Raw genomic sequence first — 24067 nt, 5'->3', positions numbered from 1 at the left:
GTATGTGCAATAGATTTATTTATCAGTGTGCAGAAGGACTTCTATCTACTTTCTCCATAGACAATAAAATTAGTAGAGATAAATGCTCAAGCATTTGAAGTGTTCAGTATAGTTTTATTGAAGGACCAAAATTTAATGGAAAGTAAGTTTAGTCTCTGCTAAAAATTGGCACTTAAAATATTTTCATTCTGTGACACAGTGCATGAACTCACAAATATCATACTGCTTTCATTGTAAGAAATCTAATTTCTTCACGAAGGGGTCCAATCTATTGAAATTTTATTATTATGAAACAAGATTTTGTAAAAACATTTAGGAAGCAACACTACTACGACGCTATTATTTCTTCCAACTGGAAATGAGTAGAAAGAACATTGAATAATAAAACTGTTATGTCTTTACTTAATACATAGACTAATTTTATTTGCTAATAAATGAAATTGTTTTTTTTTTCTCTTTTAGGTAGTAGTGATGGAAGTGAAGGGTTTGAAGTCTTTGGCTCCAAACAGAATTGTGTATTGTACCATGGAAGTGGAAGGAGGAGAAAAGTTGCAGACAGATCAAGCAGAAGCTTCCAAACCAATGCAAGTATCTCAAATGTGATATTTTTTGTTGCATATGTTCCGAAGCTTCCAGATCAATGCATACAAGTGTCTCAAAGTGATATTTGTTGCATATGTTCCATGAAAAAAGTATAAAAGTCAATCATAGGTAATAGCTAACCAATTTTATTGAAATAGGTCTGCTGAGAAATTTGAAATATTAACAAACACATGTACTTACATCATTACTAGTATTCCTAGTCACAATCAACAATCATTCATATAGTTTATTATCATCAATCACTTTGTCACTGCACCAGCACTATTCATCCTGTCCTTGATCTCGTGGTGTACGCAACTAAGAATAACTACAACAGAATCAATTGCAATCAATAAAGGAAGCTTCTGGACTGCCAAGAGGCCCAATTAGAACACAATCAAATGTTAAATTAAAATAAAATGTATTAAAAAATATTCATGTGATTAAATGATGAAAATGTGAATCAGTACACATATAGAATATAGTAGCTGTCTTACTGTATTAAAATAGTGACCAGTCATTATATTACAATCATAATCATCATTAACTCAAAACACACAATGGAAAAATACAGTATCACAATTCTCAAACGATTAATTCTCTGAAAGTTCACAATGCTGAGAACTAAAGACAATATTAATTAAAATGATTGCTAAGTTACAATGTTCGGTAAGAATCACACAAGTTTCAGTTAAAACACTTTCAGAATAAGAAGGCATATAAGGCATATTAGCTTCTAGTTCAGGCTGGTCTATGTCGGCTAGCCAGTAACAGTGAAGTGGTGTTGCCTAGTTAAATCGTCGAGAAGTCTCGCTGAAGCATCGTGTATTAGTTTCTTTCTTGCACGCACAATATTTATGGCTAGGAATGAATTTTAAGCTGTGACATTTGGTAGAGCTACGAATTCTGAAATCAACCCTACAAGAATGGCAATTGTATGTCAACTGGCTGGCATGTTATCGCTTTAAGACTAAACAGAGATAGCCAATGTACAACATAAAACATATTTTGCTCTGAAGTCCCTCTCTGTAAACGAAGATAGATTCTGTTTATTTTCAAATTCAGACGTGGACTGTTTTCTCTTGTGTGATGTGTAACTTACCATAACAATGTCTCTTGAAGGGAGTGCAAGTGGCTCTGGTGTTTCATCTGTTACACGCAAAATGATAGTCCTACACTCACAGGCGAGGAGTATTGTGTTTTCTGTATATAATTTTTCTAAAGGACTAGCTTATGATTCAGTGCATGTCAGTTTTTCACAAACAAAGAATCTGACTGCAGAGGCGTGTGATTTAGAAATGCATACATTATCTCGTATTCTCGGACAGGGCAAAGACATCATTAAAATAGGTGGTATATCTGTATTTACCTCTCCTGGAAAATAACTGGACGATTTTCAGAACTGTGTAGTACTTCATCGTACAATAGTTGAAATATATTAGTAGTACCATATGTCTTAGCAGTGCCATTATAGAACATATAAAGCAAGAAAAAAGCTGAGAATAACCACAGGTATGATTTTCACTTTTCACTAGTGTAGATTAACAAACAGCAATTGTTCTCTGTCTCTCTCTTTACATTTTCTACTTCGTCGTAATTGTCCATTTTCATGCTAAACTAACTACATTTTAAGGAGACAATTTCCCCCACCAAGAAATTAACATAAATTCATGGAAGTCGAAAACTAACGAATCTTCGCCAATAAACCCGAAGTACTGTCAATAATCGATATAATCGAATACTCTTAATAGGTTATACTACTGCCGCATAGTACATACTTCGTAGTAGTAGTATTAGGTTTATGCATACAAAACGAAGTATATACTTCTACATCAATTATCTTCTACAGTCAAAGCAAAAGGTAATGCTACAACTTTATGCATATCACCCATTATGTAACATTCTTTTCTTTAATTAAGATATAGTTTGTCTGACATTAGCAAAGTAAATTTGTACATATGTCACTTTATTTCGAAAGTCAGTGACTCCAAGATCTACTGATCTGTGAAGCAAAGAAGTAATAAAAATTGGAATGAAAACTACTTCAGTAAGAGTAATTATATTTAAAGATTATACACAAAGAAGGCACACGTCTCAACCCACCCACTCGCTGCAGCGAGCAGTGACTGATATTTTATGTCCTTAGAGAAGAATGCTCAGAAAAATGAAATGAAGAAGAATACTTCTGAGATAATAAATGGTGGTAATAATCAGAATCTTGTGTTATTTATTCGTGGAATTGCTATGTCTGGAGCTCCTAATATTATCTGTTGCCTCCATCTTCCACATCTCATGCACCATGCACTGTGTGACAATGTCGTACTGCTGCTAGCACTCAATTGGCTTAGGCCATATGCCTTCTTATTCTGAAACCGCTATAGCTTAAAACTGTTTAGCCAGCTCAATATGATTAACCGAAAACCCAATCTCTAACACAAAGTAAAAGGATATGTACGACCATTACATTTAGAATTCAGAACAGGTTAAACTTAAATCATATACAAGCCAAAAGATTCTCCTTCACTTAGTTATTTCCCAATTCGAAAATCAGTCTGTCATATTGATCCAAGGTTTACTTGGCTGGTGTCTATGTTGTACCGGTACTCTGGCCTTGAAGAGGTCAGTTCCCTGTTACAGATCAAGTCTTCAACTGATCTCCAATCTAGTTTCAAGCCTAGGCAGATAAACCCTGAGTGCAAGTTATGCATGCATCCGGAACTGAAACACTATTGGACAGACTAAAATTGTCGTCATATATTCAAACCAGAGTACAAATCCACTGTAGTATCACAGTCTAGTATATACACTCACGAAGCTTGAGTTGTGAGAGTGCTAGGAACAATAGACTGTGCCGGTACTATTTCACATCACATTGTCTGTAATGAGGTGATATTAGCGATCCTAGTGGTTAGCAACTATCTATGGATGCATATTTACTATGTATTGAGCTTCGTGACTGTATATACTAGACTGTGGTAGTATTCCGTTACATCTCTTGTAAATGAATTACAGTAATTACACCCAGCACAAGGAATCAAAAACTGGTTTATAATGGTACATCAAAGAGTGGACTGTTGTATATGGGTCCACTACACAGCAGATACAGTCTGTATTATATTTCGTGTTAACTGTATATCTTATTTAATGTCTGCAAGAAACTGCTCTCAATATAATTTGTTTTGGCTATTTTTTATACATTATATTTATGCAAAACTGAAGTATTTAACAGCGAAATGCATCACTGGCATAGTTCAAGCGGCAGCACATTTACCTGCTGATCTGGAGTTGTGCTCGGGTGTGGGTTCGATTCCTGTTTGGGCTGATTACTTAGTTGAGTTTTTGTCCGAAGATTTTCCCAAACCATAAGGCGAATGTGAGGTACTCCATGGCGAATTCTGGGCTTCGCCTCGCCAAATATCATGTTGCTATCGCCAATTTCAACGACTCTAAATAATCCAGTAGTTGACACAGCATCACTAATTAACCAAGGGAAAAAACCAGTAAAATGCATGCATCATTGTTTGAAGTTTGACGGATTTCATTTTCTCTTGTTTCAACCGCAATCCAAAAATGTGACAGAATTTAATTAAGTTTTTGTTGCCATTTATGTATATTATCCCTGGAAAAAAGAAAAAGTTTTTATAAACCTATATACAGTATACTCGAAATATTAGGTCTCTAATCTAGCATGTTTAACTTGTCACTGTGTAATTATAAAATACGATTTTCATATATCCTACAATAATAAGCATTTACCTTGTTTTTTTATTTTTTTTTTTTTTCAAAATAGGTATCAACAATAAAGGCTCTTTGTTATTGTGATAATATTGGATAAACTGAGAGATCTGCAATCCTTCGTCCTCCATGTATCCCCGTTTGGTGTTATTCTCATTGATAATGCCTATCCTCACATTATCGAACAGCAGTATCGGTAATTTACTGAGAACACTGATAATAATAATCCACCATGCAGATTCCATTTGGCCCCTGTCCACTTACACCTCAGTCCTCCTTTCAAAAAGGGTTTGAAAGGTCGTCGTTTTTTTATCATTCTTAGGTACAATAGCCAAATTCATAGCCTACTTTCTTTGCAGCTGGTTTTGAAAGTTGGTATAGAGCTGGGACAAATGCTTGAGCGTTCAAGGTTATTAATTAAGAGAAGTTGATCAAGGATTTGTGTTAACATTCATTATAAGATGTCATATGTAACTAAAAGTTCGTTCAATTTTGAGACCCAGAAAACTTACTGAACAACTCTCGTATTATATGAATGACTTACATTTTCAGGTGGGATACTCAGGGTGACTTCTCAACAACACATCCATTGCCAGCTGTAAAAGTGAAACTTTATACAGAAAATCCTGGCATGCTGGCTCTGGAGGACAAGGAGTTAGGAAAAGTGATACTAAGACCAACACCGCTGTCATCAAAGGTATTGCAATAGAAAACAAACTTTCTGAACGATGGAATACTCTTCAATAAGCAGCCAATTTCATAGTCTTTCAAAATGTATATCTTTTTTAACTTTATTCTTACTTAACTCCACAAATAACTTGCAAAAAACTGTAGTCTGTTAAAGTGTATATTACCTATCAAACACTTCAACCTGCCAAAAGTAATGAAATGAATCAGATGAATAAATATGCTATTCAGGAATAGGATTATTCTTATGTTAAAAATATCTTTGCTTATGAAAAAATTTAAGAACTTGAAAACCATTTTTGTGGCAATATTAGGCTATATAATAATTTCCGCCATAGTAATTCTTAAATAAATACATAAGAAGGTGGGCAGGTAGTTCAGTTTGTAGAACAACAGGTTACGAACTGGAAGGTCCTAGGTTCAATTCCCATTGGTGGTGGATATTTTTATTGTGAAACCTTACAGAACAGCCCCAAAGTTCTTGCCTTAGCATGGTTTTCGAGGGCTAAAACAGCATTAGACTTGCTTTGGCCCATTATGCACCATATATATATATATATATATATATATATATATATATATATATGCGATGATTGTCCACGTCTGACAGGTGGCCTGTATGGCATTCGTGAATCTGATGCTGACAGGTGGGCTATCCTGCCTCAACCCTAACAGAACTACTGTTGAAGACTCTAATCTTGGAACCTGACAGGAATGCGACGTGACCCTACAGTTCACGATAGTGACCCCTATTAGTAATGCTAGCCTGCTACCAGCTGTCTAAAAATTGTGTTACCTACCTCATAGAGGAAGCTGTTGAGCAAGTCCTATGTCAGCATTACATTCAGGTGCAGTGTCATTGTTCTCACTACCCCTACTGCCATCACCATCATCCGTATTACTAATATTATCACTATCACTACCACTGTCGTAAGCTCCCTTAAATTTATAATAATTAGATTGTAATGTTGGAAACCAATAGGATACATTATGGTGGTTTCAAGTTGGCTATCCGTTCATCAGTCAGTACTCTAGCATGCATAAACAGTGTACCTGCTGAATAATAATGCCCAAGGGTGAAGATTTTCAGGCGCATATTTTTGCAGCGGAATTTGGTGAGTGTTTTGAAGTGAATGACGGGAATATTATATGTAAATTATGTAATACAAATATACGAGGTTACAAGCGATATTATATACAGAGATATTGTAGCACAAGAAAATCAAGGAGGAAATTCAAACCCACGAATAATTCTACAGTATGATTGTTCTTCTGCACATAACGAAAGGTGCGTAAAAATATATCTTTGTAATGCTTTGTAGCGTACATTTACTTTTAGAGTTGTCCAGATTTGTTTATATGCACCCTGTTATTTGAGTAATTGATTGCAGAACCAAGTCAATGTCCTCGTACTAGCTCACATCCCCAGCCTATGTACCATGTTGCAGTCAACTTGTATAATCAGTTCCCAATATTACAAGCCTAATAATTTCAATAATCACATATGTTAGGAGTTCATCTTCTTCCCAGTATTGTTTTTCTATATTTTCAATGTGTGTACAGAATCCTTCTCAGTCTTCATTTGTCACAAGAGAAAGTGCAGTTTTTGTCACTTGCATTAATTTCTGTAAATTTAAGTTGCCCATGACATTATTGTCCCTGACAATACGTTTCACTTTAGTTCAAGCCAATTCAATTGGAATCAACCTCGCACATGTAAAGCAGCAATCTAAGAACTTTGTGGTTATGTTGTTCCAAAATGTTATCAATTCTGTAATTTTTTTGCTTTGGCTTCAGAGACAGAATAAGGTTATAGAGGTCGTTCTTTCTTATACTTTCATCACAGTTAACTTCTTTCTTGCGAAGCCAAGAGGTCATGTCTGTCTTTACTGTATATACAGATGGCGGTTTGTCGATCAGGAAACAGTGATACGGAGCGTTGCTGAGAACAATAACTGATTGAGGAGGAAGATTGGATATCAACTTTTGTATTACCCATCTTTCAAAATTTTCGGCGTTCATCCGACCGTGGTAATCTCCCGTTGCACTTCCAGCTTTTATATAAGTTTTGCATTAGGAAGGAAGCCATTAATTCGTGTGGACATTTACATTCTCATTTTACCAACATTTTCGAAATGTCATATTGCTATTCACCCAGGTCACGTGTATATAAGAAACTGAATGCCCCTTGCTCCGGAATTAATTTATTTGCACCAGATATATCGATTTCGAATCTACGATGGGTGAAATTATTTTCAGAACGTCTTGTAATATTGAACACGTGCAATGATGATACACAAGCTTCAGTACGTTATCTATTGTTTTTGATTCCCTGCTTACCCTCGCTTCCTCATACCTTAAGTTCCAAGATTGGAGTCTTCAACAGTAGGTCTCATCCTCAGATGAGTAGTCTGATAATCCCCACACCCCGAAGCCCTGCTTATATCAGCATCAGAAACCTGTACTACAACTGCTTTCACCCCAGGTTATTTTTAATTATTGCAAATGGTAGATGAAATGATGGGAAGTTGGAATGTGTTGGTGGAATTATATAAGGAAATGAGAGTTCCCCGAGAAAAACCTCTGCAACATCTGCTTTGTCTACCACAAATTCCATCTCGACTTGGCCGGGGATCGAACTCCTCCCATCTGAATGAAAGACCAGGACATTAGCACTTGAGCTACAGACTCGGAGGCTCCAGAGTCCATTCAGCTTCCTATCAAATTGAGTACCTGATCTTTTCCAGGGGAAAAAGTTTGTCGGAGTGACATCTTTACCTTTTAGATACAATAAAAAATATATAAATAAAGGCCCACCATTAACGAAAGGCTAAAGTGACATCCCTCTGCAATCAAAATGAGTGTTGGAATCCTGAAGATTTCAAGTGAAATTCGTATTTGTAAAGATGGTATTGAGGTAAATTTTACTCTGCTGTCATTCCACTATAAATCATAATGATTTTTACTACTGGTGTTTCAAACCAAAAATACAGCTTTTCTCATAGACCAACTCCATGGGAATCCCTGTAGTTGCCACTGATGCATACAAGTAAGAAAGCTTGCCATTGATTGAAGATTTACGAATACAAAGAAATTGTTTATCATCTCTACATTTTTATTTTTAGAACCTAAATAGCTTCCCTTATACAGTGCATAAATGTAATATTCATGTGCTCACAGAAGTGGAGTGGAAGCAGCAATAAACGGCATAGCTGCACACAACTCCACATCATGTGTGACTGGTAAAATACAGAAAACGTGCATACCTTTTTCAAAGGCGATGTTAAAAGTGTTCCCAGTTTGCTGTGAAGCAGGCGTTGTAGCAGTAAACTCATTGTGGTTCATACGTTGCAGCTCAGTTTCCGAAATGTTGGCTATTTTTTTGTCTTATGTTGTTCTACAATGCATCCAATATTCGTACATTTGATTTATAAACCATGTATTTTAAACTGCCCCATAAGTAAAAAATCGCAGTGTATTAAGTGTGTGGATTGAGCAGGCCACAACCCTATACTAATTAATAGAGTTAAGATTTATATGTAGTAAGAGTTAAGAATGACGCCAAGTATAGTTGAGTTGATGTGATGGTGGTAAAGAAGATTTTAAGCCAGGTTGACTAGACTCGAAATGCAAGAAAAGTCACAAAGACTAGACAGTGCAGCTTTTAAATCCCCTGCTGTTTTGTAAGTAGTGGTTAAGTGGATTAACGACCCTTAGCGCTAACTAATGGAAGAACTGAGTGACAAGAATGACAAATATAAGGAGTGGGGGGCATGGGTTGCATATTTATAAACTATACCGACTAAAAATATTAGCTTTTACTACATACGGATCCTAGCTCTACTAATCACATTCTCATCAAACACATCGACAGTTGTATGTATGTATTTATTTACATTGCAATTGGGCAAGCACCCAGTGGTAGTGGCACAACAATATAAACAGTACACAATAAAATTATATATACAATACAGTAAGAATACACAATACAATTACACACAATAATTACAATTAATAATAATACATAAAATAACCTAATTAATAAGTGAATCTAATTTTACATTACAACTTACATATTGTAGCTTTATACAAAACAATAATGTAATTTTATTGTTTCAACAATAATCACCTTCTATAATTTAATTCAAACGCTCCCGTCAACAATGGGATTTGCACTCCACACAACAACACAGTATTCGTTACTGCACTCCACAGACGACAATGGCAATTCACTTCAATTAATGCGAACAACAGTGTACTGCTAATCCTGACTAATATTCACAAAGCACTATTTACAACACAGAACTGTCAGTTCTCAGTTCACAGTTCGTTTGCCTTGACTAGTTCTTCTAGCTCAGTCACTCGAGTTCACAGTATCTCGAACCCCAGACCTTCAGAGACAGTCCATTGAACTTCGAACTCAGGTCCCCCAACTGCGGTCCACTGCACTCGAACTCAGGACTTCGGATGCTCTGCTCACACAGCTGCGGACACACTCAAGTCGAACTTCGGTCTCAAAGCTGGCTTCACTGCTACACAAGACTGGCTGGCTTGCTGTCCAACGACTACAACAACAACTGCTACTAACTAACTAGCTCACTTGCGTCTCTTCTTTTAAAACCAAACCATAGTTTCGGGAAAGTACGATGCTCGAAATTTCCACTTCTACAGACTTCTGTTCTCGCTGCTTCTTCCTTGACGATTCTGTTCGAGAGGGTTTCGTCCCCCCCCTTCACCTCGCACAACGAAGCAGCCACGGCTTTGCATCCCCCTTTGCCTCAGGCCGCAGTGTACCTCCCCTTGCGTCTGTCCCCACCAGACCCGAGCAGCTGCAGTCCTCTTCGCTGCGTCACTCGCTTTCTCGTGCGCCCCGCCTTCTGTGGGACGCGATCGACTCTCGGCTGTCACATTGCTCCCTCCTTAAGGCTGTCCATCCCGGACAGTCCCTTGGTAGGCCGCTAGACGGTCCAACATTTGGGTCCTCCAACCGCTCCCTCCTTATGGTGGTGTCATCTCGTCCTGGGCTTGACTGGGCAGCGATTACTCGTACTGCAAGGGCGCCATCTTGCTCTTCCACTTGGCTCGCCAAAGAGAGCCCGCTGGCCATGGGTTGGTCTTCGGCGTCCATCAGGAATACTTCGTCCTAACCAAGGCGGAGTATATGGCATCGGACGTCCACCGTTGCATCGAATAACCGCATGGCGTCGATTCCCAGGACGACGTCCTCGGTGTTGTTGTCGACGAACACCCACATCTCCAGTTTCCTCTTTCCCAAGGTCAGATCCAGGAAGACCTCTCTCTGGATGGGCAAGCTCTCACGTGAATCAGTCCGTAGCTCGTATTGGCGCAGCGGCGTCCTCCCAGGTAGGCCACGCACGACGTCTGGTCTGGCGATAGTGAGCATCGCCCCAGTGTTCACCAGTACTCTGCATGGACGGCCTTTTATCCGTCCTTCAGCAATCAGTCCATCGTCGCATCTTCTGTTGACCGGTTTCAGGACGAGCCGAGGGGACGTTGATGATGGCGCCGACGTGCTCCTCATAGCATCGGCCCCCTCTCTCTCCTGACTGTAGCCAGGTCGGTCGCAACTCCTCCTCAAGTGCCCAGGTTCACCGCAGGACCAGCAGGTGGGCACCAGTCGTCCCTGTTGCTCAGGTGACTATTGGCTCCTCTCGGTGTCAGCCACCTCTCTCTCCTGCATGTGGCCAGATCAGTCGCAGTCCCTCCTTAGGTGTCCCGGTCTGTCGCAGGAGCAGCAGGTGGGCGCACATCGTCTCCACTGCTCCGGTGACTGTTGGCTTCCCTCGACATCGGCCGCCTCTCTCTCCCGTCGGTCGCTAGGTCGGTCGCAGTCCCCCCTCAAGTGTCCCGGTCTGCCGCAGGACCAGGTGGGCGCCCGTCGTCTCCGCCGCTCCGTTGACTGTTGGCGCTCCTCGACGTCAGCCACCTCTCTCTCCTGCCTGTGGCCGGATTGGTCGCAGTCCCTTCTCAAGTATCCCGGTCTGCCACAGGACCAGCAGGTGGGCGCTCCTCGTCTCTGCCGCTCGGGTGGCTTCGGTTGGCATCCCCCAGCATCAGCCACCATGATGCTCCTGATCCAGTGCGGTGTTGAGACCCCTGCCATCAACTTGGCTGCCTCCATCCTGAGGGCCGCCACCAGAGCTGCGTTGATGGTGCGATGCTCTGCCAAGAGTAGCTGTTGTCTGATTACGGGGTCTCGAACTCTGCTGCCGAAGGTGTAGGCCGCCTCTCCAGCAATGAAGTCAGTAGGTAGGCCCCTGAGGGCCTTATGGGCCAGTTGTTCCACCGCCATTCCAAATTCTTGTAGGGACTCGCCTGACTGTTGGACCCTCGTTTTCAGTTGGGTCCTAAATGCTGCCGCAAGTTGATGGTCACTGTAACGTCCCTCCAAGGCCGCCATTATCTCAGCGGCTGTCCCATCTTCTGGAATGCTGTGAAGAATCTCCGACGCCTGTCCCTGAAGCGCGGCCAGCAGCTGAGTAGTTTTCTCTGTCGGCGTCCACCCATTGTACTCTGCGATAGCCTCGAACTGGCGACGGAATATCGCCCAAGACGTCGTTCCGTCGAACTTCGGCGTCTTGACGTTGTAATGTCTGGCTGAAGGCGATGGTTCCACAGGGCCACTACATGAGGTCCTCAATTCTGTCGCCGATCTTTCCACGGTCCGTTGAACTTCCTCGACAATTATCTGTTTCTGTTCTCTAGCCTGGCGATCCACCAACGCGAGTATGTGCTTGTTTTCTTCAGCATGTTGGTCCATTAACACACTCGTCTTGTCCAGTAACTCACTCGTTTCCTCTTGACGACGTTCGAGAGCGCGAATTTTGCTGTCAAACTGGCCTACATCCTGTCTTAGTTCGGCCACTGTCTCGTTTATAGTTGCGAAATTCTCATTTATTCTCTCAAAATCGGCTTTAAGTTCGTCTTTCACGATGGTAACAATTCCATCTAGTTGGGCTGAAACGCTACCAATCTGCATAGCGACGTCCGTTTTCACTCCACTTATGTCACTTTTCATCTCCGTTTTCACTTCACTTATGTCACTTTTCATGTCACTGATGTGCTTGTTCATGTCGTCTTTCATTTCTGCTTTCATTTCCGCGATGGCTTGCAGGATCTGCTGTAGGTTCTCCATTATGTCTATAATATCTCGCTTCTGGCACCAGTTGTAGCTTTTTATACAAAACAATAATGTAATTTTATTGTTTCAACAATAATCACCTTCTATAATTTAATTCAAACGCTCCCGTCAACAATGGGATTTGCACTCCACACAACAACACAGTATTCGTTACTGCACTCCACAGACGACAATGGCAATTCACTTCAATTATTGCGAACAACAATGTACTGCTAATCCTAACTAATGTTCACAAAGCACTATTTACAACACAGAACTGTCAGTTCTCAGTTCACAGTTCGTTTGCCTTGACTAGTTCTTCTAGCTCAGTCACTCGAGTTCACAGTATCTCGAACCCCAGACCTTCAGAGACAGTCCACTGAACTTCGAACTCAGGTCCCCCAACTGCGGTCCACTGCACTCAACTCAGGACTTCGGATGCTCTGCTCACACAGCTGCGGACACACTCAAGTCGAACTTCGGTCTCAAAGCTGGCTTCACTGCTACACAAGACTGGCTGGCTTGCTGTCCAACGACTACAACAACAACTGCTACTAACTAACTAGCTCACTTGCGTCTCTTCTTTTAAAACCAAACCATAGTTTCGGGAAAGTACGATGCTCGAAATTTCCACTTCTACAGATTTCTGTTCTCACTGCTTCTTCCTGGACGATTCTGTTCGGGAGGGTTTCGTCCCCCCCTTCACCTCGCACAACGAAGCAGCCATGGCTTTGCATCCCCCTTTGCCTCAGGCCGCAGTGTACCTCCCCTTGCATCTGTCCCCACCAGATCCGAGCGGCTGCAGCCCTCTTCGCTGCGTCGCTCGCTTTCTCGCCTTCTATGGGACGCGATCGACTCTCGGCTGTCACAATATGTATACGCCCTACATAAGTTTCACATTGGTACAGATAATAATCTTTTACTTTACTCACATCTCACTCACTGCACTGGCACTATGACACATTTCACTGACACTTTAGAACACATTTCACTGACACTATACAACACATTTTACTGACACTATAGAGCACATTTCATTGACACTATAAATTATCACTGATCGAAACTATTCACTACACTGTAAAACCATAACTTCACTGACTCACCACGCTTCACTGATACAGCAGTTCAAATAAGACACAATTACACCCTTATTCATACTTATAAACAAAACTACATTTAAACTAAACTTACAATTCAAACCAAGGGAGTAACTCGTCAGGCTAAATAAATACGTCACCTTAAAAAATAAATGTCACCTTAATTTTAATTTACACTTTATACACAATGTCTTAAGTTATTCTTGAATCTCATTGCACACAATGAAGTTCAAACTGTATGGGCTGTAACCCCATCTTGCTGAAACACACTGTACATTCATTCTTCTTCAGTTAATTTAGGAAAAACTGATCCAAAATTAGGGTTCTTTTATCGGTCACCATAAATTGTTTCATGAAAAAAAAAATATGGCTGATTATTCGTTTTGCACTTCATGCACAATATACACTGACTTTAGGATCAAGAATGGACTTTCATGAATAAGTCTTGGAATATCTTCTAACCAGTACTGATTATTTTTAGTGTTATCTCGTCTGTGCAGGTGAAACCATACCTTGTCACTAAAAATCACAAATTGTGGGTCTAAATGGTCATCATGTACAGAATGAATAAACCAGTTGCAAAAACTGATTCTATGTGGGTCCCGAGCTCTAGGGTATGCACTTCTATAACTTTGTAAGTTTAGTAATTTTGTAGCGTTATGTGCTGATGTACGACTGACCTCAGCTTGTTGTGCTAACTTCGTGAGAGATTTTCGCGATGATTGTTCTAATCGAGCACCAATATCATCCAACTTTTCCTCAGTTGAAATATTGCCCCTTGGTCTTCTTTTCTTGTCCAACACTGATTCCTTTGTTTTGAATTTATTCACTATTGAACGAACTACTTCCACCTTTACCGCCATCATTGTAGACTTATCAGGTGAATCAACACCAGGAAAACTTTCTTGAAATTCTCTCTGACACTAAGCAGGTGATTCATATTTTAAAAAGTTATAACAAATGAAAATTCTTTCTTCCGTATACGAGTAAGATGTCTGAACAATGACTCAAGAAATGGACACAGAGAAATGAAAGTCAACACTGCACACAACACACTTACTCCACTGAAACTCGACTCATTACTGCACACAGTAAAAAGACAACTGTCCATCATTGGCTATGCATGTCCTTGAAAGATAAAATTTATGCACTGTATATTTTGAAGGACACAAGAACTCTCAGCATTTGCATTACTGTATGTCTAAACGAAACTGCTCGCACGTTTCAGTGTTTGAAGGAAATAATTCGGTTATTGTGTGTATGTTATGCTGTGCGCTGATCATAAAATAAATGTAAAATAATACTAAACGAGTATATAGGCCTACAACCTCGTTGCTTATAAGTCCTTTACTTATAATTTTCTTTGTTGTGAGCTTTCTATCCTTTGCACAGGTTCCTGAATGGCATAAAATGGTTGTTCCAAAAAATTGTGCAGATCAAGACTTACGAATAAAAATTGCTTGCAGAATGGACAAGCCATTGAACATGAAACATTGTGGGTAAGTACACTTTCATTTCACACAATATTCGTACCAGAAATGTAAGGTTCTTAATGAAACATTTTTATTTTTTAATTATTTTAATCTTGCGCACATAGCTACATCCTAAATTGAATTAGTATGCTAGAGGCGTTTGATGTGTAGAATTTTCTGCATGAAACTATTAACTTCAGCTTCTAATCATAGCAGTCATTTTAAGTGAACAATTAATATTAAACTTCTTTAATGACTAAATTGTGAAGATGTCGAAAATAATATTTGTACCTTATTTTTACCTAAAATTTAGGAATTATTCAAAGGAGGTAGAAACATAACAGGTCATTGAAGAAGAAAATATTTTTTTCTCTTCAATAATTTAGTTTCATAATTAAGAAGCTCTCACAGTCATCGCCACCACTACTGCCATTATTGTCGTCATCGTCACCATCGATATCATCAGTGTAATTGTGATAACCCCTACAACTCCCAGAATGTTGGGGGTCCCTTTCTAGAAAAGTGCCCACAATGGAAATCTTCACGTTAATAGGAGGAAGACAATGAAACTGCAAATACTAAAGTACATAGATTTTATTTTTATAGTATCTATCCATCTAATACTTTGTTGTTTCCTTCACTTTCACGACTTTATGCAATCTTGTGGGCATTGAGTCTGCCAGTTCCCCCCTCCCCCAAATATTTTTTGTCCATTTGCACCCATAACTTTTTCAGCACCTCTTGTAGCGCCTTGATATTTGATAGTAGTGCCTGTTGAACCTTGCCCTTCATGTAGTTCCAAACATTTTTGTTGGAATTCAGGTCGGGTGAGTTACCTGGTCAGTCAAGTACAGATGTAGTATTGCCTTTCAACAGCTTCTGAGCTACCTTTGAGTGTAGGGGTAGTATTACGCATGAAGGGTGACACTGATGTATAGGCCAAGGTAGTAAAGTAAACTAGAAAGAATCTTGCCACTGTGAAACCTCAAAGAAAATTAACAGCTGGCACAGTAATGACAGCTTGCAAAAGCTGAACGCTCAAGATTCTTAGCTTGGAATGCGAGCGAAAACCTGATGCAAAATTCATGCAAAGATTTCCATTGAGGGCGCTGTACAATGTTTCTGATAACTTGAAATATAATTAAAACTTCGTATTCTTTCTTGTGTTCTAAAATATTAATCTGCATATTACACATAATGAAAAGGTGACATGGATGTGTCTGCTGGTTAATGAGTCACGAAAGATTATTGTGGAATGGATCGAATTATCTGATATGCCACAGATTTTCGTCATTATCATCACCTCATCATTCTCTTTGAATGTGAAAATGTTTGAGAAACTATCGTTTTCATTCACAAAGAGTGAAATTACACTATGTTATTGAAAGTAAGTGGATTAATGACAGCGAAAATGAGTACAGCAACAAATAAATACAATCCATGGTGTAACAGTCCATGAAGAGCCACGGTTAGCTGCTGGCCTCATGTCCACATGTCTCAGCAGAGGTGAACAATCATCCAACGAGAACAGAGGCATTATGTGGTTAGCACGATGATCTCCCAGCCCTTTGTAGCTGGCTTTCGTAACTGGATTTTGCTACTTATCACAGCTTCCCAAATTCATCATGATACTGATTGGGCACTGGTCCCATATGCTGGCCGAAATTTCGTGAGGATTCGAACCATGCATTCCATAACAGTACAGCGAGAAAGCTTGTCTTAAATCTATGTTCATTCAAAATCCCGACCTCGATTCTCCGGGAATGAAGTTAGCCATTCATTCATCCATCCATCCATCATATTTCCCCAAAGTGAGATAAAAGAAAATAAGTGATAATAAGTAGTAAAGGAAGAAAAATTAGGGATGACATACACAACTGTGAAAACAGTAAGTTGAGATGATAAATAGTTTCATTATCGAGATTTTTACATGTACAGTGAAATCTGCCTTTGCAGTGACTTCATTTTAGCAGCCACCTGGCCGAAAGGCCAGTTTTTTCCTGGAAGCAATTGAATTTTCCATAAAAACAATACAAATTTTCTCTTTATTTAGTGGCCACCTCATGTGCCGGCCAGCAGCCAGGATCTATTTGGATTGGAACCTGGCTCTAATGGTCACTGTCAAACAGAAAATCTCTTTTTCTTCTCGTAGGTTAGAGAATAGGATGCAATATTAGGAAGACAATAGCTAACTGTACACAGTACATCCATCCTCTACTGTTGAAGACTCTGACCTGACAGGAATGTGACGCAACCCTACAGCTCGCGATAGTGACCCTTATTAGTAATGCTAGCAGATGTCTAAAAATTGTTCTGTTCCTACTTCACAGCAGAAGCTGTTGAGCAAGTCATGTGAGCATCACATTCAGGTGCCGTGTCACTGTTCTCACTACCCATACTGCTATCATCGTCATCCGTATTACTAATGTTATCACTATCATTACCACTGTCTTAAGCCCCCTTAAATTTATAATAATTAGACTAGTAATGTTGGGGACCGATGGTATGCATTACAGTGGTTTCAAGTTGACTATCCATTCATCAGTCAGTACTCTAGCATGCATAAACAGTGTACCGGTACCTGAAGGTTCTCAGGCACATATTTTTGGAGCGGAATTTGATGGGAGTTTTGAAGTGAATGACGGGAATATTATAAGTAAATTATGCAATACAAATATACGAGGTTACAAGCGATATTATATATAGAGCCATTGTAGCACAAGAAAATAAAGGAGGAAACTCAAACCCACGAATAATTCTGTGATACTTCTGCACGTAACGAAAGATATGTAAAAATATATATCTTTGTAATGCTATGTAGTGTATATTTACTTTTAGACTGTCCAGATTTGTTTATGTGCACCTTGTTATTCGCGTAATCGATCACAGAACCAAGTCAATGTCCTCGTACTAGCTCACATCCCCGGCCTATGTACCATACTGCAGTCAACTTGTATAATCAGTTTATAAGCTATAAGCCTAATAATTTTATTAAACATATATGATTGGAGTCCATGTTCTTCACAGTACCGTGTTCTTTTCCTATATTTTCAAAGTGTCTACAGAATTCTTCTCAGTTCGTGTGGACACTTACACTCTCATTTTGCCAACATTTTCGAAATATCATATTGCTATTCATCCAGGTCTCGTCTATATAAAAAAACTGATTGTTCCTTGCTTCGGAATTCATTTATTTGCACCAGATAGTACCTCGATCTCCAGTCTACGTTGGTGACATCTTGTAATATTGAACACGTGCAATGATGATACACAAACCTCAGTACATTATCTGTTGTTTTTGATTCCCTGCTTCAGTCCGCTACCTCACCTCGCAAGTTCCAAGATTGGAGTCTTCAACAGTACATCTTCATGCTAGTTGGTACTGTTTACTATTTTATGGCTCTTTTGTCACTTTCCATTGCGACCCTATCAAGGTTTAAATTTTTATCCATTTTTAAAGAATTAAAACAGACATTTTTCTATCCAAAATGTTACAGTATGTTTTAGGTCAATTAACCATTCTACTGTATTGTGTCGATTTTTCCTCTCTCATTCTCTGTTTGGACCAGAATTCGAAATTTTCTTCCTTTCATTCAGTTGATTCAGAGGAAATGTGAGATTAATTTGAAAGAGAAATCATGTCTAACAATTAAACTGGAGTGATGTTAAGTTTAGAGACTTAAAATGATTGAAGGAAGTGAGACAGGAACATCTCCGAGAAAATTTGTAGAAATATTCAAATGTAGAAAGACATAAATATTATACCGAAAATTAATTCCTGTCCTTACACTTGAGAAAGATGGAAGTGACCGAAAAAGAAGCTGATGACACAAGAGATTCAGTCATAAGTTTAAGACGGGGAATTCATGCTCTTCAAAATCTAAAATCTCTGTGTCAATCCATTGATAGAGGCTTTAAAATGAATGCAATGGAATCGTGAAATAAATTGTTGGACACTTAAGAGAACTGTGTAGTGAAAAGAAAATATAAAAATCTAAACAGTTAACATTGAAACACTACTATGATATACAATGAACTCCACAATGTGAAATGGCTAACGAGTGAATGTAATACTGTGCTTTAGTTGTAAGAATATTTGGTATTAACAATATGGAATAAATTATTATGCATGATTGCTGTCCTCGTGCAGTACTTCGTCCGATTCATGGAACACCTTAACCTCAATCAAGTGGCCACCTGATGAAATTGTCATTTTACAGTGTACTGGTAACTTCAGATGACCACTTTAGGCAGGTTTCACTGTAGGCCTAATGATGTTCAGTCTTGCGAGTGATATTTTATTTTAATCACATTTCTTTATTTGTTATCCAGAATAAGTTTTGTTTTGTCATTTTTATAGACTTAATTAGAATTAGATATTGTTACCAAAGCTGAAGAAAAATTGATTTACTTCTTACTGGTCAATGTTCATACAATCTGTTTTGTTGATAAAGTAGCTTTGCCATGAACTTCTTCATTAGTGAAAATATACAACAGTAACATGATGTTTCGATGATTGGATCTAAACACAAGACACTGAGGACAAGGAAGAGGATTGGTAGATGAAAATACAGGTCCATCTCTGGTAACTTTGTGTTAATGTTAACAATGGAAAAGTTCAATCCAAATCCTTTCTCTCCAATAATGATATTCTGACTGGTCGTTTCTTTTCTTCTTGTTTCTTTTTTGTTTCCTTTCTTTTATATGTTATACATTTTCTTTCTTTTCTTGTTTCTGTCTTTATTTATTTATTTTTATTTTTATAATTTTTTTTGTGCAGCTTCCTTTCTTTTTCATGTTTGTTTCTTTCATTCATTCTTTCCATCTGTAATGAAATTTATTTCATTTTTCTTCTTTTGAGATGATATTTGTCCTATTTCTTTTCACTTTATTTAACTTTGGTTCCGATTTCATTTTTATCTCTCTTTACATTTGTTTATTTTACACTAATATTAGAGTTATAAAATAAATCATTTGTTGGAAATCTTATAAAATTTGCAGCAGGAAGAAAATTATAAAAGTATACTCTTTCTTTTGCTAAATGATGCGGATTGTAAACTAGGAATCAAACATACAAATACACTTTGCAGCAAAGGTATTTTACTCAAAAACATCCATATATTAAATTTTTTCAGTTACCTTTATGCAATCGGAAAAGCTGTGTGGAAGAAATGGAAGAAGAGATACTATGTTCTGGTGCAAGTTTCGCAGTACACATTTGCAATGTGTAGTTATAAAGAAAAGAAGTCTGAGCCTTCGGAAATGATGCAACTGGATGGGTACACAGTGGATTATATTGAGCCTGCTAGTGGTGAGCTATATGATATGATTGGATTTATGAAGTGAATAGTTTCAAACTGGTATAGTTTATAAAATCTACATAGTAAGGTACACTGGGGTAAGTGGAACCCCTAAATTCATTAGTGGAACTTTAACCTATCCTATATTTTTCAAACAAATTTCTCGAAGTTTTGTGTAAGGACCCATTCAAGTATGCTGAATGAAGGATGTAATTTTGAGAACAATGGATGGAATGATCTCTTCTCAAAATCCATTCATTTTTTTACTTGTCCATGGGTTCCACTTGCCCCAGACTTGGGGTGAGTGGAATCTCCTCACTCTTTTAGTCATAAAATCATTAGGAAGTGCCCAGGGAAAGTGTAAATAAAGAAGACATTCATTCAAAATGCAGATTTTTTTACTTTTTCAAAGCAATAAGAAATTTACAAGACTGACTAGAGTAACTGTGACCTTCATTCAGCCAATGTTGTACGAAATAAATGAAGTAGAGAAAGTGAATTGGCCACGTTTTTCAAAAACAGGAGGTGATAAAAAGTTGACAATTTCATCACCTAGAATGATACTTTTGTCGTCTATGTTGGGCCATCGAAAGGAGGAGGTTGATGCTATCCTTCTAGCAAATTTAGCTTTTAGGCAAGCACCAAAATTCTGTCATCAATTAACCAACAAGCATCTTTACGATTTTGTCCTTTGTAAACTTTACAAGAACTCAGCATCTGCAACATTTTTCGTTACAACCTCCATGAAGTTTGATTCTTCCTCCATATCTTCAATTTCGTCTTGAAATCAAAATCATCTGCCTCTGAACCACTTTTTATCTCTTCAATGTCATCTTCATCACTGCTGTCATCCATTGTCACAGTCTTTCTTTTCTTTTCTTTTTTCTTCTTTTTTTTTGGGGGGGGGGGGGGGGTTCCACTTTATTATCAAAAGAACACAAAAACGGTGTCAAGGAACAGAAAAACTTACCGAAAAAAATAATATTGAAATTCGGGTTTGTTGAGCTACAAAGCCAAAAATAGAGCAGGCGTCAACAGGTTGCTGTGCACTCATAAACAAGTCTTTCAGAAACTAACCTCCTGCTACCCATGTGCGTGAAACTAGCGCTCCCAGCAGTCCGTTTCTTCGAAGATGGAGTTAGTACAAAGAAAATTCAACAGATGTCACCCTTGCCTTAGTTGATGGAGTCCCACAAATTGTGTTGGGTTCCACTTACCCTGAATTTCCACTTACCCCTGTGTACTTACATTTTTTCTTTTTTCTACGCGTGAAACAAGAATCCTTCTCATAACACGGTACAAAGAAAATTACAATAATTATTAAAAAGTAAGATAACTTATATTTAAAATACAACTAGATTTAGTATTCTCTCAACATAATGATAAGCCTGATAATCATCACTGTATATGTTTGTATTGCAGATAGTAGTATAACATATTGCTTTACTTCTGGCTTGTACAATTTTTGGCTGATCGAAATGGATGATTCTATGTAGATGATTGTTAGATGAAAAGGTCTGTCATTACTTTCCAAATTCTCTCACTGAAACATATTAATAAATTTGTATTCTTCTTTTCTATTCTTTTGTCTAATTTTCTTCTTTGCACCAAAGTCATTTCTCATGCCAATCACATAATTATCACAAAACTGTCTTGAGTTTCATCCACTCTCTCGATTTTGCCACATGAGCCTTTTCAACATAGTAAATAATTGTCTCTTTCAGAAACGTATCTTTTCTTTATATCTTAAGTGAATGGGTTATTTATGAAAGGGCCTAAGTCTTGAATTCTAAATTGTTAGCAATTAAAGAAAAACTGCTTATAAGCCCAAATTTTGAAATTAAGGCTGAAATAAAAATTGTATCATAAATTCTACAAAGCATTTAGAGTGTGAAACTTAATCCTCTTCATATCTAAATCGATGTATCTACACCCAAAGAGCAGTTATTACGTTACAAACTCATTTTCACAAAATAATGACTTAGGCCTTTTCATAAATAACCCATTCAAGTAGCCTTTTCTGTTCGTTAACTTCTGCTTCTCAAATAGGAGTCTTTTCTTCTTACACAGTCCTACGCTACATTTCACTGTCTGGATTTCCATCTGTTTATCTCTCTAGGGAAATTGTTACTCAAACTTGAGTGCATCTCTTCTCCTCACTTTCGTATGCATATCAGTCTATTACTTGCAGTGGAATTTAAATAATTAATATTTATTATTGGCCAACCTATCTGCTGCGATGATGTCTTAATCAAATTATGTATTTGTGTTTCCATGTGGTTTATATGGGTGTCTGAAAAGTCTTACTTATGTCACAGTTTGAATGCTTGATGCTGTTCTCTCTATACCTTAGTGACAGTAATAATAATAATAATAATAATAATAATAATAATAATAATAGTAATGATAATAACAACAACTTACACGCGCAACACTATTGCTCTAAACGAAAACTATGAATAAGTACTGTATGTTCAGATTAACTCAGTTGACATGGGAGAATCTCTTTAAAATTTGCTAAAATATTGAGAAAAGTTCAGCATTTTCAATTCTGCATAAATATGTTGCTTATTAGAAGTATCTGAAGGATAAAAAATAAAGGAATTTGGAAAATAATATCAGTAACCTATAAAACCATTCCTCAGGAAAATGTGCATGTCAGTACCAAGTGTACTTATCCAAGACACAAGTCTCTGAAGCGAGATCCCAACAATAATTTTAGTGCAAATCAAGATTTCAGGTATAACTCCCTGTAAAGTTGATTTGAATAATTTCGAGGGAAAAATTGTTCCGGGGCCGGGTATCGAACCCGGGACCTTTGGTTTAATGTACCAACACTCTACCAACTGAGCTACCCAAGAACTCTACCCGACACCGATTCAATTCTTCCCTCTATATCCACATACCTCAAAGTGGGCTGACAACCGTCAAGCAACCAACTTCGAGTGCACACTAACTCCGTGTGACTTACATTGTGGTTTTCTGTTAACGAACAGTGACGTGTATTATGCAAATCAAGATTTCGGGTATAACTCTCTGTAAAGTTGATTTGAACAATTTTTCCTTCGAAATTATTCAAATCAACTTTACAGGAAGTTATACCTGAAATCTTGATTTGCATAATACACGTCACTGTTCGTTCACAGAAAACCACAATGTAAGTCACACGGAGTTAGTGTGCACTCGAAGTTGGTTGCTTGATGGTTGTCAGCCCACTTTGAGGTATGTGGATATAGAGGGAAGAATTGAATTGGTGTCGGGTAGAGTTCCCGGGTAGCTCAGTTGGTAGAGCGTTGGTACGTTAAACCAAAGGTCCCGGGTTCGATACCCGGCCCCGGAACAATTTTTCCCTCGAAATTATTCAAATCAACTTTACAGGGAGTTATACCTGAAATCTTGATTTGCATAATACACGTCACTGTTCGTTAACAGAAAACCACAATGTAAGTCACATGGAGTTAGTGTGCACTCGAAGTTGGTTGCTTGACGGTTGTCAGCCCACTTTGAGGTATGTGGATATAGAGGGAAGAATTGAATCGGTGTCGGGTAGAGTTCCCGGGTAGCTCAGTTGGTAGAGCGTTGGTACGTTAAACCAAAGGTCCCGGGTTCGATACCCGGCCCCGGAACAATTTTTCCCTCGAAATTATTCAATAATTTTAGTGTTTCTGGTATGTGGCAGTCTTTGAGGAACAATATACAAAGTGATCAGATGAGGTGTGGACAGAAGCAACAGGGTTTTCATGTGCACTGCTGATGCACTGGCGGGCAATGGATATGCAGAGTCACAGTGATACAACCATACAAGTTTCTGCAACTATTTTAAAAAGTGTCTTACTTACGAACTTTATTGATGGAGGTGCTGAAACTGGCCGTCGTCATTGTCCACACATTTTTGGGGCCACAAATCCCTACTAATAATTCTACCCTGCTGGAACACGTTCAATTTCTCGCATCGAAATATTGGCTGTATGAGCTGTGGCTGAGTCTTGTTGGAAGAATGTGAAATCACATTCCCTGTCGGTTAATTCTCTAAAGAAGGGGCTCAAAATG

General features: G+C 38.4%; 1 protein-coding gene and 3 non-coding genes across 16 annotated transcripts in view; 3 read left to right on the top strand and 1 right to left on the bottom strand.

The window, feature by feature from the left end:
• Nucleotides 1-24067, top strand: part of Cadps (calcium-dependent secretion activator 1) — a 942652-nt gene that overhangs the window by 735428 nt on the left and 183157 nt on the right. For all 13 annotated transcript variants that reach the window (XM_069837911.1, XM_069837913.1, XM_069837916.1 and 10 more), the window contains 4 exons: nt 463-584; nt 4870-5014; nt 14638-14744; nt 19853-20028. In XM_069837911.1, the coding sequence (XP_069694012.1) occupies nt 463-584; nt 4870-5014; nt 14638-14744; nt 19853-20028 (550 nt within the window). The remainder of the gene's footprint in view (nt 1-462; nt 585-4869; nt 5015-14637; nt 14745-19852; nt 20029-24067) is intronic.
• TRNAN-AUU (transfer RNA asparagine (anticodon AUU)) lies at nt 22806-22878 on the bottom strand. Its single transcript has one exon. It is a non-coding gene; the product is annotated as a tRNA-Asn (tRNA).
• TRNAN-GUU (transfer RNA asparagine (anticodon GUU)) lies at nt 23285-23357 on the top strand. Its single transcript has one exon. It is a non-coding gene; the product is annotated as a tRNA-Asn (tRNA).
• Nucleotides 23571-23643, top strand: TRNAN-GUU (transfer RNA asparagine (anticodon GUU)). The gene has a single exon. It is a non-coding gene; the product is annotated as a tRNA-Asn (tRNA).

The sequence above is a fragment of the Periplaneta americana genome, chromosome 10, assembly GCF_040183065.1.
Source record: "Periplaneta americana isolate PAMFEO1 chromosome 10, P.americana_PAMFEO1_priV1, whole genome shotgun sequence".
NCBI lineage: Eukaryota > Metazoa > Arthropoda > Insecta > Blattodea > Blattidae > Periplaneta > Periplaneta americana.
This window is presented reverse-complemented; position numbering and strand designations above follow the sequence as displayed.